Source organism: Arvicanthis niloticus, chromosome 27 (genome assembly GCF_011762505.2).
Source record: "Arvicanthis niloticus isolate mArvNil1 chromosome 27, mArvNil1.pat.X, whole genome shotgun sequence".
NCBI lineage: Eukaryota > Metazoa > Chordata > Mammalia > Rodentia > Muridae > Arvicanthis > Arvicanthis niloticus.
Genome location: NC_133435.1, coordinates 16,215,866 through 16,231,418, shown reverse-complemented (window position 1 = coordinate 16,231,418; position 15,553 = coordinate 16,215,866). Strand labels below are relative to the sequence as shown.

The 15,553-nt window shown below is 44.5% G+C and overlaps 1 protein-coding gene across 1 annotated transcript in view; it reads right to left on the bottom strand.

Annotated features, from left to right (window-relative positions):
- Myo1e (myosin IE) overlaps positions 1-15,553 on the bottom strand; it is a 191,202-nt gene that overhangs the window by 66,720 nt on the left and 108,929 nt on the right. The window contains exons 5-9 of the mRNA XM_076926187.1: positions 15,405-15,492; positions 11,891-11,980; positions 9,555-9,686; positions 7,108-7,242; positions 4,689-4,821 (exon numbers count right to left, since the gene is read on the bottom strand). Of these exons, the coding sequence (XP_076782302.1) occupies positions 4,689-4,821; positions 7,108-7,242; positions 9,555-9,686; positions 11,891-11,980; positions 15,405-15,492 (578 nt within the window). The remainder of the gene's footprint in view (positions 1-4,688; positions 4,822-7,107; positions 7,243-9,554; positions 9,687-11,890; positions 11,981-15,404; positions 15,493-15,553) is intronic.

Genomic DNA, 15,553 nt, shown 5'->3' with positions numbered 1-15,553 from the left:
TGAGGACCTGAGTTTAATCCCCAGAACCCGTATAGAAAAGCCAGAGATGGTGATGTACACTTGTAATCTCAGAGCTTCAGAGCCAGAGACAAGCAGTTGCCTGGAGCAATCTGCCAAGCCTAACAGGGGAGTCCTAGAGTTGACCTCTGGCCTCTACATGTGCACCCGTGTGCGTACGTACACACACACACACACAATTATAGTAGTTGAGCATGGTAGTGCACACCTGGATTCCAGTTACTCATGAGGCTGAGGCAGGGGACCTTCAAGGTCAAATCTATATCCTGGGCTCTTTATTGAGATTCCATTAAAAAAAAAAAAAAGTGGGGGAGCATATTCACTCGGGCTTTTTACAGTGAACAGCGTTATACAACGAATAGTTGGCCCAACGTGTCTGTTCTGTAAGCGTGTGATTCTCCCCAAGCCTTAACCATGCCAATAGTGGAAACGAATGAGCTGTCTGTAAACAGTTCAAGCTGCTATCTTTATGGCCTTAGCTAAGAAAACCAAACAAGGCTGAGATGAGACCTCTGAGACACAACCAGAAGGGAGTGACTGGACATGTGCTCTCCTTTCTCATCCTGTAGCTCTCCAGTAGAAGAGGGTGGATCTAAGGGGCTGCAGGATCTCCAGAAACAAGGCATGGAGTGTGGCCAAGAGCCAGAGCCACAAGCTTAGGGAGAGAGCTAAGCAGACTAGAGAGGAAATACAGCACTTGGTTTGGACCAAATCCATGCCATGTTTTTCAAACACAAGGTTTTATGGCCTCGTATTTTCTCCTGCGGCTGCCCTGGTGCTGAAATTATAGTTTTGCTTAGCTTGACTTCCTCCAGGCTGTGAATTTCCATGAGGGTGTGTGAGTGGGGCCGAGGCTGGGGAAGAACTTGAGCACAGAGGCCCATAGGCTTGGGGAAGGAGAGGCAAGAAGCAAGGATTAATCATAAATGCTGGTGTAAGACCAGTGGGGTTATTCAGTCATATAGACCAGGAAGAACGTGGTAGGAGAATATTTCAACACGTTACGTTGATGAAGGAAGATTTAATGTTCAATGAGGGATTCAACATAAGTTTCCTACTTAAATTGGAATATTATATGAGGAAGACAGAAAAGTCAAAAGGATGTAGAAAAATAAAATTCATTTTTCACACAGTCAAAAGAAGTGGCAGGTTTGAGGATGTAACTCAATAGAGAGCTTGGCTCAGCATGCAGAAAGGCCAGGTCCCAACCCCAGCATCACATAACGCAACTGTGGTGGTTAATGTAGAATAACCTCCGTGTAATAAAGTTGCTGTTATAAAGGATTTACTAATAATATCTTTGCTTAGGGAACATTAAATCACACAAATGGAACTTAGCTAAAGGAGTGCTGCCTCCAAAATACCCCAAAGATAAGTAGTCTGCTAAGCAGGCCAGTTAGAGATGAAGGATGCTAGGACGATGGGATGCATATATTCACTCATCAGGACTGGCCAGCATTAGGCTCCATTCTCTTGACCAAGGAGACTTTCAACAACCAGCCAATAGGCCCTGGTTCCCACCCCCAAAGACTTACCACTCAAGGGGGCAACACAGGGTGACAATCAGTATTAGGTCTTCATGTGCCACTGAATACCCCGTGCTCTTATTAGGAAAAACATAATTCTGCCAGGTGGGCAAGATGACCCTGGGTAACAACCCTTTGAAAAGGAACATCCTTGCTGTACTTAAAATAATTCTGGGGATATGCAACCCCTTTGGTGGGTAAATCTCCTATTGGCCAAATTTGCAGGGTTTTTTTTTTTTTTTTTTTTTTTTTTTTTTGTCTCTGCTTAGATTGTTTGAAGTATAAATTGGGCTGGACCAGGAAGAGACTTAAAGATGACAGTGTTCGTGGAATGCATGAGCCTAAGGTATGTATAGATGTCAGAAAATCTTCTGTTCAAGGGTGACTGTTATTTGGACATTAGCCTCAGTTGCTAGGCAATTAAGTCAGAAGCCTTCCTTCCTCCATCTCTAAGCTGTGTTGTGCTTGCTCACTGAGAGGGTGTTTTTTTTTTTTTTTTTTTTTTTTTTTTTTTTTTTTTTTTTTCTATAACAGTGGTGTATACCTGTAACCTTGCCACTTGGAAGGCAGACACAGGAAATCAAAAGTTCAATGTCATCCTTGGCTACATGCCAAGTTTGGGGCAGCCTCGGCTACACGATGGTAGGCCAAGATAAAATAAATATGATCTTATCAGGTTTTGGTGATACTTTCTAATTCGTTCACCAAAGGGCAGAGTTCAGTGTCCTATACACTTTAACTCCTCGGTGGCTTTAAAGTAGTATGCTTTTCACTCAACAAAGTTCTTGAGTTGATTTGATATTAATCACATTCAGGTAATACTTGTTGAGGCAAAGTACATGGTTTTACTATCTTGATATGGAAAAGTACACAAGCGTCTCAGTTAAGGTTTGATTGGCTTTTCAGCAATACAAAGGAAATTTTGTGCTCCCATTAGTCTCAGGTCAAATAGACAGCTAGCTTACTTTAGTGAGCCAGTTTGAACAGGATTTTAGACCTCTCCTTCAATATCTAGGAAAAGCTTCTGTCTTTAATTATAAAAAAAAAAAAAAAGTATGGATAGCTTTTATAAACCTTTCCCTGATAAATTTATTCTAAAAATATACTCAGACATAAGAAAGATGGAATGAACCAAGGTTATTTATTCACTCTGCTTATACTTGAGTGCTAGAATCACAAGGGTGCTCTACCCTGCCCTGTCTATGTGGCAATGGGGATCAAACCCAAGGTTTACACATGTTGAGTACCAACTGAAGTCTACACCCCGGAAGACATCTTAATGCTTAGCAACAGATGATGGTTGAATAACCCAAAGCCAAGCAACAGGGTATTATGTAGCTATAAGAAAAGAAATGGATACAGAATAATCCCCCAGATACAATGCTGCCTGGAAAAACAACTGTAGAGCATGGTGATAAAAATTCTCCCTATAGTCTGAAAGTAGGAGAAAGAATGTACGCCTGGTAACTCTGAAAGTCTCATCTCTGGGAACCATGGTGACCACTGGGAAGGGGAGGCAGCTGCTGGCAAAGGCACAAACAGGCACCCAGTTGACCATGTTACCGGATGACCAAATGAACAACCCAGAACTGGGAAGAAATGATAGCTAGGGCTGTGTACTTCTCTGTAAAACTCTTTGAGCTCCTTGTTGGCTGGAGGATTCAGGGACAAGATTGCAGGGTCAGGGTCTTGAATTGGTACTCAAGTACAAGGAGGCAGTGAGGGTTTTGCTTCTCAGGGAGGCAGAGAAATACTGACTCCTTCCATAGACACCATCATCCGAAGAACTGCTAATGCCATGTGGCCTTGTAGGCACACAGGTGCATTTGTTTCATGTCAAGGGTGAAGTCCAGGGAGTCTACAGGCAGAGTTATCATTTTGAGTAGGTCATACTCCTAAGCTTCATGCACACTCTGCATTTTATTGTTTTCTGGACCCTCCCTTGTTAAATATAATTTGTCTTTATCAGATAAAGATAGACGTCAGATGTTAGCAGAACTTCCCTCTTTTATGAGAAAAGAAAACAAAAACATAAAAAAGGATCCTTATTTGGAATGGAAATCTCCCCACTGCAGTGTCAGCAGTGAGTGGGATACTATTTATTACCCAGCATCTAAAATTATCCCCAAAGAATGCTGAGAGGGCAAAAATGCCTTCCTGGGTGGCTAGAGTGGGTGCGTGTTCTCAGCATGGCCTGGAGTGCCACTGATGCCTGGAAGATTGGGGTCACATGCCCCCATAGGGTTTGTGGTAGATCACAAGCAGAAGGGACCAGTGAAACTGTAGGGAGGATACTGTAAGGTTATAGTTTCCTCTGAAAGAATAAAAATGACCATTTGTGTCTTAAGGATGTGGCTGGTCCAGATGCGGTCACCAGAACTATTAACCCAATGGTCAAAGGTCATTTCTCTGTGTCTAAAAAAATCTAATCTAAATCAGTTCTGTGGAACTGCACATTTGTGATGTGAGCATTCCACATTATATGTACTGTCCCTTGCCTGTCAGGACATTCATGCACCTATTCATCATAAAGGCCAGATAGAGGAAAGGGTGTCGCCAAGTGACTCATGATTAGCGTGTGCCTTTATCTTTGAAACTAGATGAAGAGCCCCTGTGATGGCTCATTTGGCTCTGACGGCCCCGATGACTTGATTTCCATTCCCAGGACACACATGGCAGAAGAGAGAACCATTTCCCATAAGCTGTCCTTGGACTTCCATATAGACGTCGTGGCACATATGTGCACCCCCACACTAAAATAATAATATTAAACCAGATGTTTACTATTCTAGTTTATTGTTAGAGCAGGTCTAATTCAAAGTTCAATTCTACCAGGTTTCTCCAAGGTCAGTGATGAATAGAAATAATTCTTTAAGTCAGGTAGAGACGGTGAGTGGAGGAGACGGTGAGTGGAGGTGAGATAAGACAAAACAGGAGAGGAAAGGGGAGGGGAAGGAAGGGGAAGGAAGGAAGGGGGAGAAAGGGCAGGTGCATGAAAGAGATCTACTCTCTCCTGAAGCCATTTTGTTCTTTAGGACACATGACTTTTCCGTTTCTTACCCATGCACCTCACTAGCAATCTAGGTCAATCAAAGGGGTAGGCAGGGGTGGGCCTCCCTCCATAGCCCAGGCAGAGCTACTCACATTCTTCACTCTCCACGGCGGCATAGTTGCCCACTTCTTTGAAGCTGATGTTTCCCAAGTGGAGAATTCCAGCCACAATCTGCAACACGAGAGTCTGCTCTTCTGAGAAGATCCCAATCACATTCATGGCGTGCTGGAAGAGAGGGGACAGTTAGCCAGCCAGGGTGGTGGCTCACTGTGTAAGCAGGTGACAGACAAGGCACAGAGTGGGTCCTACAGCTAGTGTGGAGCTTTGCCTGCAATGATGACGAGAAGTCTTCATCAAACAAGGTGATGAATGAGCCAGGTAGTCACCCACCTTCTATGTGTGTGTGTGTGCATGAGTGTGTGTACATGCTGGTGTTTATGTAGGTACATGAGTATGTGAAGGTCAGAGGGTGATATTAGGTGTGTCTTCCTCGTTGGACTTCCATGTTTATTTATTTGATAAATGTGGAGCTCTCTGATTTGTCTAGACCAGCTGATCAAAAAGCCCCAGGGATCCTCCTGGCTCTGCCTCCCCAGAGCAGGAATTACAGTGTATGCTGCCATGTATGCCCCCTCTTCCTCCTTCTCCTTCTCCTCCACCACCTCCTCCCTTTCTTCTTCCCCCTCTTCATCCTTCTCTTCTTCTTCCTCCTTCTCCTCCACCCCTCCTCTTCTTCCTCATCCTCTTCCTTCTTCCACTTCCTCTTCTTCTTGTCATGGGTTTTGGGAATAAAACTCAGGGGCTCAAGCTTATGTGGCAAGCACTTTGCTGCTAGAGCTATCTCTCTAGCCTTCATATGCTCTTAGAAGCCCTGCTGGAAGGGAGAGTCTGTTTTTAAATACAATGCGCTGTCTAGGAACACCCTAGACCTTAGAGGACCTCCCAGAGGAAAGACACTCAGGGGACAGGAATCTGGGCACAGGCTTCCAGGTCTGTCCTGTCCCACATTTGTTCTGGCTGCCAACCCTCCCCAAGGACACTCCCACTCTATTTTCAACCACCCCAAGGGGTCTTAAGTGATCGTCCCCTTTGTGGGGAGGTAGAGGGATAGACTTTATTAGCAAAACCATCTTTCCAAATCTTCAGAACCTATAGGCCATTGAACCGCCAAGTTTTTGAGTCCATTAAGTAAAATGACTGAGTCTTGGATTTCTGTAACTTAAGAGAACACCCTGGGTCAGGCTGAGCCCTTCGTCCACAGGTTTTTCCCTGCTCCTTAAGGCTGTGGCTGGGCAGTCTTAGGACCTAGGACTCATCTGTCTTAACATCCCGACACTGCTGAGCAAGACACCACTCCCCTCACACTGACTCTCTGATGCTCATTCTGGGTCCCCTCAGTTCTCAGGAGATGAACAGGCCTGAGCTTGTTGTTGACTCAAAGGACAATGTCAGTGCTGACTTTGAAGGACAAATAGATGACAGGTCTACCTCCAGAATGCTCTAAACTGGAAGATTTAGGTTATTTCGCGCAGGTCACAAACCCTCAAAAATCTCGTGTTGTAACCTAGACTGTAGCGTGTACACAGTGGGGCCGGAGCTGTGTGAGCACAGTGGTTGTCTTCTGACTTCCAAGTTCAGAAACAGAAAAGAGAAGGAGATAAAACAAATATAACTCAAGTGTTTTTGAACTTTTCATTGTGTTTTATTTTGGGGGGTTTATTTGTTTGGGTTTTACAAGACAGGGTCTCACTATGTAGCCCTGGCTATCCTGGAAGGGGTTAAAGGAATTCGTACCCTTATACCTGACCAAACCTATTTAGATTTAGTTTGAAATTTTTACCTTTATGTGTCTGTGTGAGAGTGTATGCTACATGTGTGCAGGTACCCACAGATACCAGAAAAGAACATTAGCTCTCCTGGAGGTGTGAGCTGCCGTATGTGGGTGCTGGAAACTGAACATGGGTTCTCTGCAAGAACTGCAAGCACTCTTAACTGCTGAGCCATCTTTCCATCCCCGAATACTGTTTATGGTCAGTTAAAACCATAAACTGGCTTGTGGCCTTTCTCAGGAAGCTCTCGTCAAGTTTTGGCTGCTCAGCAAACAAGCATGCTAAACTCATCCCCTCAATCGGATCAGCCTGTTTATTGGAACACTCTTGCTGGAGGCTATTGATGAATTTGCTTTTTACTCATCTCAAACCATTATGTGCTCCTCAGGAAAAAGTGGTGTGTGTGTGTGTGTGTGTGTGTGTGTGTGTGTGTATGTGTGTTGTGTGTGCGTGTGCATGTTTGCGCGCGCGTGTGTCCGTGCGTGCGTGTGCGCGCGCACACACACATACCCACGTGCCTGCATGGCTCTCCAAGGTGCTGAATGCAGATTTTCAGAAATGCTTACAGTGGCTGAGGGGGCAGGTTACACTGCTGTCTGCTTTGTTGATCTTTCCTGTCCTCTACATCAGTTGACACTCAGGCAGGAGAGAGGAGACAGGCTAGCCCGGTACCCACACTTACCAGGGTTTCCTGGAAATCCCGCTTGTCATCAATGTCATCAACCTTGTAAGAGCCTGAGAGGCTCAGGTAGTAATAGTAGTCCATGCTGGTGATACCAAGGCTTTGCTTCTGCTCTGGAGAGGCACCCTCGATGAGCTGCCATGAGAGTACACAGGATGTGTCTGGACATGGTCCACAAACCATCTTGTGGTTTTGGGGACCACCATTCCTGGGCCCAGGTGGGGAAAACTTTCTAAGCTCGTAATCAAGAACTCTCAGTGATTCTAGCCTCCTGATCCTGAGGAAGTTTGTAAATATCATCCAGGGTTGTAGGTACCTTAGCCCTAGATCAGCCTGCAAGCTCCAGTTTCTGTTGTTGTTTCAATGTGTATAGCTGTTGCCTGATATATGTATGTCTACCACATCCACACCTAGTGCCTGCGGAGGCCAGGCGAGGGTGTCAGATCCGCTGAAACTGAGTTATAGATCGATGACGGTGAGTTCCACATGGGTCCTCTGGAAGAGGACTTAACTATCCAGCCATCTTTACAACCCAACTTCCAGTTCTTAACTCTGATAAGGCCTGAGAGAGATCATCTTTCTTCCTATCAGTAAGAGAACTGTATGCTGTACTTGTGACCCCGTGCAAAGGCTGAATACAAAATAGACCACAGCCACTGGATTCCTGCCACACCTTAGGTGTTCTACACTTCTCATCCCAGGATGTGGAGTTCAGAATGGCCATGCATTCTTTCTCTGGTGTTCAGAAACCTCTTGATCTACTGAGTATCCTTGGTTTGCTTCAGGCTTACAGTTCAAGATGAGAGCTCTTTGCCATCATACCTGCCACCTGCTGCCATGTTGTCTCTACCCAGGACTCTAATTCCATAAGTTACCTTGGTCATGGTGTTTTACCTCAGCAACGGTGGAGTAGCTGAACAACCAGAGAGCCCAGTGTATTCTGTGCTGGGGATTGGATCTGAGGTTTTGTGCATGCTAGGCAAGCACTCTTTGTGAATATAAATATCACTAATCTCCTAGAAGCCTTTTGTCATCTGTGTGCTTTTCAACAAATAGGTACTGAAAGAATTGGTTGCCATCACTGAAGATGCCTGTTTAGCTGAGAGACCAACTGTAAGCTTCTCCCATAAATTAACCTAGAAATCTTAGAACAAAAACCAAGTCAAAGAGAAACCCCTCCTGGGTGTTTCTTGCTGTGGATTACATTTCTATATACCTAGAAACATTTTCCTAAGTAGACAAATTGTCAAGACCTAGAGGAACACGCCTTCGATCTCAGCTACTCGGAGGCTGAGGTAGAGGACCACATGTGTGAGGCTTGCCTGGGCTACCAAGTGAGTTCAAGGCCAGCCAGGCAATTTGGAGACTGTCTCAAAATGAAAGAAGTAAAAAGAGGATTGAGGAAATGGCTCTGTGGTAGAATGTTTGCTTGCCCGGCATATAGGAGGCAATGGGTTAGCTCTCCAAGACTGGACAACAACAACAGCAAAATATAACAACTGAACTGGATGACTGTTAAAGCCTGAAATGCAACTTATAAGCATCTCGAGCTGGAGAGATGGCTCAGTGGTTAAGAGCTCGTACTGCTCTTACAGAACTCTTGGGTTCAGATCCCAGCAGCCACACGGCGGCTCACACCATCTTTAACTCCAGTTCTAGGGGATCTGACATTCTTATGAGCTCCATGGACATTAGGCATGCAGGTGGAACATGGACATACAGCAGGTAAAGCACTTATACACATAAAATAAATAAATCTAAACCATTTTTTTAAAGGCATCTTGCCCTGTGTTCTGACCGGGACTCAGTCTGGGTTCTGGGGGTCTGAGCAGGGGCTGGCTGCGCTTGCTCTGAGGGTCCTGAGCCTGTGGGACCACTCTCATCTAATAGTGTACTAGTTGTGGGTATCTGCCCTAGACACTTTGTTCCTATCACCTGACTTCCTGGCTCAACCTCTCTTCCCATCTCTGCCTAGGGTGCACCCTTACTTAATCTCTCTGACTTCTCAGGCTCTAACTCTTCCCACACAAATTTGGCAAATAATCAAACAAACACTCCTACTTCTGTTTTGAAGTTTGTCAACCATTTAAGGATTTAACTTTGGGGGAATTTGCCTCATTACCCTAATTAGAACTCAACACTTCTTGGGGACAGGGATATTCTCATGCCCCTCTGTACACTTGCACAGAGCGCAGAGGCGTCTTTCTGGGCTGGTTCGATTAATGAATGAATCTGAGGGTGGTATGGGAAAAAAAAATCGTGTGATTATTCTCCTGTTGGCTGGGGGATCAGAAGACAGCCTCGGGGGATTGGTTCTCTCTTTTGCCACACAGTCCCAGGAATTGGACTCAGTGTTGGCTCCAAGTGCCTGTTTCCTCTGAGCCATCTCATTGGCCTTCCCAGTCCTGTTTTTTAATACAGAGAAGGAAAAGCTATGGAGGAAAAACCTGGTAGAATATGTGGAAGCTCCGTTCTCCTGGGTTCCTCATCACCACTCTGGACTTTTCCAGAAGGAAGTTGGAGATCTTGCCACCGTCTGGTTCCCCACCTGGACTGAACTGGATTTCAAAGTATTTTCCCTGCAAGAAAATTAGCAATTTCCTTTAACACCCGGTAACCAAAAACACAGTGCTCCAAGCAGACTTTGAATACAGGGTATAATTGAAGGAAATTCATTAATGGAAGACATTCTGGATTATCTCCAGCCCTGAGCTAGACTTCTTTACTTTCCTCAAACAATACCAGAAAGCTTTCCAGTCCCACGGGCTTACATTCAGAGGATCAATCCCTATGGCCAGACTAAATAAGGAGACTACAGCCCTCACTTATTCTCTGGCCATCTGTGTTTGTCTGAAGAATGGGACAGGAAACTATATAGCACCAAGGTTGCTACATTGTTTTTGAAGGATGTATCAATCTTCAACCAATGGCATCTTGGTTATTATCATTTTCTATCATACTTGCCTATCTAAGACAGAGAAAATGGCATTTGGCTTTAGACTTACATTTTTTAAATAATTAGTGAGAGTGTCATTTGATGCTATCAAGCACATCCACACACACACACACACACACACACACAGAGAGAGAGAGAGAGAGAGAGAGAGAGAGAGAGAACGAAAGCGAGAGAGAGAGAGAGAGAGAGAGAGAGAGAGAGAGAGAGAGATTGATTTCCCTTTTTGATGTCATTGAGCATGACACAGAGAAAACCTATATTTCCCCCCTTTTCTATCAGGGCTATATGGTTATAAATGCTGGCCCTTTGCTATGTCTAAACATCAACTGAGTTATCCTCTCAGAATTAAAAAAAAAAAAACAAAACAAAACCACCTTATAACAGAAAAAGGCAAAGGAAGTCATAACGATGTTTTTCCTGCTGTTTTAGGAAGAAGAATGTGGGTGGGCAGCTCAAGGGTTAAAGCTGACATGTCTATTTTTGCAAGGCAGGTTAAGAATGATAATTAGAGGCAGAAAGGTCATGTGGAAAATTCATTCTCAGTGTCTTTCTTCTGTCAGTATCTAGAAAGGTCAGAAAAAAGTACTGAGCTGAAAAACACTAAGACAAACAAGGAAGAAAATAAACTGGATTTTCCCCAGACAGTGAGGAGCGTGAGCAGGTCTCATAGACAGCCATCAGCAAACTCAACAAGAACTACCTGGGATCATAGGGAGACTTCTCTTAGAAATAAAACCTTCCTTTCTGAAAAAAGCTAAAGCCCATGACTACATGGTAGTGTACATCAGCGATCTTAGTACATGGGAGACAGAGACAGGTTATCCTAGACTACATAGGAAATTTAAGGCTAGCCTGGACTATAGAGGGAAATTGCCTCAAAAGAAAAAGGATTAAATACTTCTTCTGTTTTTTTGCTTGCTTGCTTGTTTGTTTGTTTGTTTGTTTTTTCAAGATAGGGATTCTCCACCTCACCTTGGTTGTCCTGGAACTCTCTTCTATACTCCAGGCTGGCCTCCAACTCACAGAAATCTATCTGCTGCTGAGTGCTAGGATTAAAAGCATATACCACCACCTATCACCCAGTGTAAATGCTTTTTTTTTTTTTTAAGTGAAAAAGAAACCGTTTTTCTTTGAAATTCCCACCCACTACTTATCTTGAAACAGTCCACTATCAGCCTCACAGATGGCTCTTGCCTGGGTGCCAGACTGTACGGTTGAAACAGGACACTAAATCTATAGGCATTTGTTTTTGTAAAACACCTTTGGCCTTTTACAGTGGTCACGTTTCAGAACCCCACTGCCAAGACTTTTTAGTCGGAGACATTTAAGAAAGACATTTGCAGTGCTGCAAGGGTGACTTTGTTCTAAGCCTGGGTGCATGGAGTCAGGAGGCACCATGACCAGTGGCTCTTCATTCTGGAAGCATTCAGCAAGCAAATTCAGAAATCCAGAGGTGAGGCAGGCAGAGGCCTAGGGGAGGAAGAGTGTCCCAGGTGTTCCCTCAGTGCAGGTGTGCTCTCTTCAGACCCAGCTCCACAGAGCACATCCCCACAAGCAGGCCTGCCTCTCAGGCTTCCCCTAATCTTCTCATTTCTTTCCTCCAGGAAGCCTGCACACTTCCTCCAAGACCAGGGCAACCCCCTTCATCAACTGTAGTCTTCCTTACTAACGTAACTCAAGGAAGGAGCCATTTCTGAAATTGTCTTGTTTATGTCCAAAGCACAAAAATAATTTCTGTCTAAGGGTGCATTGCTTAGAAGACAAAAGAGAGATAGAAAAGCCCGTTTCTTGGGATACGGGAAGCGCTCTGAGAATCAGGACACTTACAAATCGGCTGGAGTTGTTGTTGCGGACTGTCTTGGCATTCCCGAAGGCCTCCAGGAGTGGGTTGGACTGAAGGATGATGTCCTTGACGTGCTATTGCAGCAGACGAGAAGGGGGTTAGGAAAACAATGATGCTTAGCCCGTGATGTCAAAGTCAACTTTCCCCCAAAGTCCTCATTTCTGAGTATTAAAAGGTAAGAAGATGCAGCCATGTATGTGTCCTGGGGCATTTCTGGAGAGTTCATTTTGGTTTTATCTTGTTTTATTGAGATAGGATTTTACAATATAGTCCTGTTTGGCCTGGATCTCACTGTGTAGAGCAGGCTGGCCTTAAACTCAGAGAGATAGATCTGCCCCTGTCTTCTAAGTGCTGAGATTAAAGATACACATTCCAAGCCGGGCAGTGGTGGCACATGCCTTTAATCCCAGCACCTGGGAGGCAGAGGCAGGTGGATTTCTGAGTTCGAGGCCAGCCTAGTCTACAGATTGAGTTCCAGGACAGCCAGGGCTACACAGAGAAACCCTGTCTCAAAAAACCAAAATAAACAAACAAACAAATGTAAAAAAAAAAATTAAAAAGCCAAGGCTTTGTGCCTGCTAGTCAAGTACACAATCAACTGAGCTATACTGTTCCTGATGATAATTTATTCATGAATGGCCACAGACCTAAGCCTACTTGTATAACCAGGTTTCCCAACCCCTCTTGGTTTGAAACAGGATCCCAAAGCTGAGGTGCTACCAGGAACCCAGAATCTACACAGTACAGGATTAGGTTTCCATTCTCCTCCTGTGACTCCCTCCTGCACATCTGGGAGTGTTGGTGATCACAGGGAGGAGGAAAGAGAAGCATGAAGAAGTCTTTTTGCATCTTGCATTCTCTTGCATCCTCCCCAACTGTTCTGCTTGCAACAGTAGAGGCAAGACTTATGGAGATGGCAACAAACCATCTTCTCCTTCCCAAACATCTATAGAGACATGATCTAGTGCATCTCCAACTTCAACTGTGCACCAATCACCTGGGGATGGCAGTGTGTTTTGCTAAAATGCAGAGGTAGGTTTAGTAGATCAGGGGCAGGGTCCAGGAATCTGCATTTCAAAGCAACTCCTGCTCCCAGAGAGCTTTGCAGCCAAGGCCAGTCTGATCTTCAGGACCCACATGTGGAAGGAGTGAACCAACTCCCTTAAAGCAACTCTGTGTCACTGCATCTTCTAGCATGAATTCACACTCACGGCAGTCAGGAACAATGCCAGATCATGAGACACAGCTACCAGCCAACAACAGGAGAAAAATTTAGTGTGAACACTCCAGTCCGGTGCCAGACTTAAAAGTGTGCAAAACACATCACAGACATGAGGCCTCTCAGCTGATAGGGGCTGTGCTGCAGAGAGGCCTTTGGACAGTGACTCACTCCTTGTACGTCTAATTATTCACATGCTATGGTTAAATGTGTTCCAGAAATAACAAGTCTCCTGGCTTGTGCTCTTGAGCTACTGACTAATTTGAAGCCAAGAGTTCTGGATCAATGTCCTCAAAGGAAAACAGGAAGAGAAAAATCAACATTAACCGTCTGCAGTTTGGCTGCTGGGTCATAGGACATGGCAAATGGGACTAGATGAAGGTGCTAAAACTGACTATGGGAACAAGCCATATATTCCTATGGCCCTCGAATGAACATCCCAGCAGACAGAATGCCACACGGCTTGAGGGGCGCACCCCGTTTCACAGGGAGTGATGGTCACTAGCACAGAGGCAGACTCTGGGTCATTCTCCCCACCCAATCAGACATAGGTCCATACCTAAGCTGCCTCTCTCCTTTATAACCCAGGGCTGTATATAAACTTTGTATTTTTCTGTAAAGTGAATTTGGAGTTTGTGAATCTTTGCTATTCCTTTTAGCCTTCTGTTTGCAAACTAGAAATGATACTCAGTTTCTCTCAGGGAGTCAGGAAGGAAAGATCTTGAAGTCTTTCCCTTAAAAAGAATAGCCTGTTGTTGTTATTGTTCAACAACAACAGGCTATTGCTGGGATTAAACAAACTCAAGACAACTGATTCAGGCATGGCAGGCATGCATTCTTGCTTTCCTCCCTTTTATTAATTTTTAAAAGACAGTCTCACATAGCCCAGACTGGCCTCAACCACTCTACCCTGAATTCTTTGCCTCCATTTCCTCAGTGCTAAGATACATTTGTGTAATCACTACATTTAGCTTATGTTGGGGAGGAAACCTTGGCCTTTGTGCACACTAGGGAAGTATTCATGTCCAGCCAGAGAAGCTTCCTAACATTGAGCTACATGCCCAGCTCAAGAGATCAACTTAAACCCTTAAGTGAGGTTCAGGCTATAGCTCAACTGGCAAAGTGCTTACCCAGCATCCTAGGGCCCTGCTATACGATGGGTTCCATACCCAGCACCAAAAAACCTGGGTGTGGTGATGCAGTCCTATAATCTGAGGAAGTTCAGAAGTTTAAGGCTATCCTTGGCAACTTAGTAAGATAGCTATCTCAAAAACAAAGATGAAAACAAAGACATAGAAAAAGAAGAAAAGGAGGAGGAGGAAGAGGAAGAAGATGAAAGAGAAGAAGAGGAAGAAGGGGAAGAGGAAGAGGAGGAGAATGAGGAGGAGGAGGAGGAAAAGGAGGAAGAGGAGGAAGAAGATGATGAGGAAGGAGGAGAAGGAGGAGGAGGAAGAGGAGGAGAAGTAGAAGGAAAAGGAGAAGAAGAAGGAGAAGGAGGAGGAGGAAGAGGAGGAGAAGGAGGAGGAGGAGGAGGAGAAGAAGAAGAAGAAGTGGCGTAATTTCCTAGATTTTACTGAGATAGCCACTATAGACTTGTGCTATTTAATGTTCCTATCAGTAACACAAGCAACTGTCTGGCAACATTTTCCCAGCAATGTTTATAAGAACAGGAGCGCTGACAATCTGATAGGTATAATAATAACAATGATTAATAATAATAATATAGTGGGGTTTTGTTTGCTTGCTTTGTTGAAAGAGACTCAACAGGCTAGCCTTGCTAGCCTTGAAATTGCTGTGTAGCCAAGAATGGCCTTGAACTTCCAATCTTCCTGTTTCTATCTCTACATGCTAGGATTACAGATGTGCACCTTCTTGCCTGATTTACATGGTGCTGGGCATGGAACAGGTTTTGTGAACTCAGGGAGCACTCTTCCAACTGAGCTAGATCTCCAGTCCCAGTTTTGATGTAGTTTAAATAAAAATTTCTCTGCTTTTCAGGTTTGATGAACAGCTTATACTTTCTTTCATTTGAACTGTCTTTCATGATTCTCATTCTCCATTTGAACCATGGCCTTTTTGATTGATTTGTATGAGCTCATTATTATACATGTCATTACTGCAACATACAATTTCTTTGCACCTTTTATGTATTTAGGTTCCACAAACTTTGATGTACAAAATAAATTCTTTTCAAAGCTACAAACAGACCAAAGGTGTACAACACCATGCCCACCAGGTCAAATCTACAAATGAAGCTCCTGACTACACCACAGACTCACCTGGACCTTGGGACCTCCTCCAGACACTCTGGAGACATAGCTCATGATGTACTTGGCAGCAACTGTCTTTCCAGCACCACTTTCACCACTAAGGAAAGAAAGACAAACACTCATCTATGAAATGATCCATGCTAACCTCCTTCATCCAC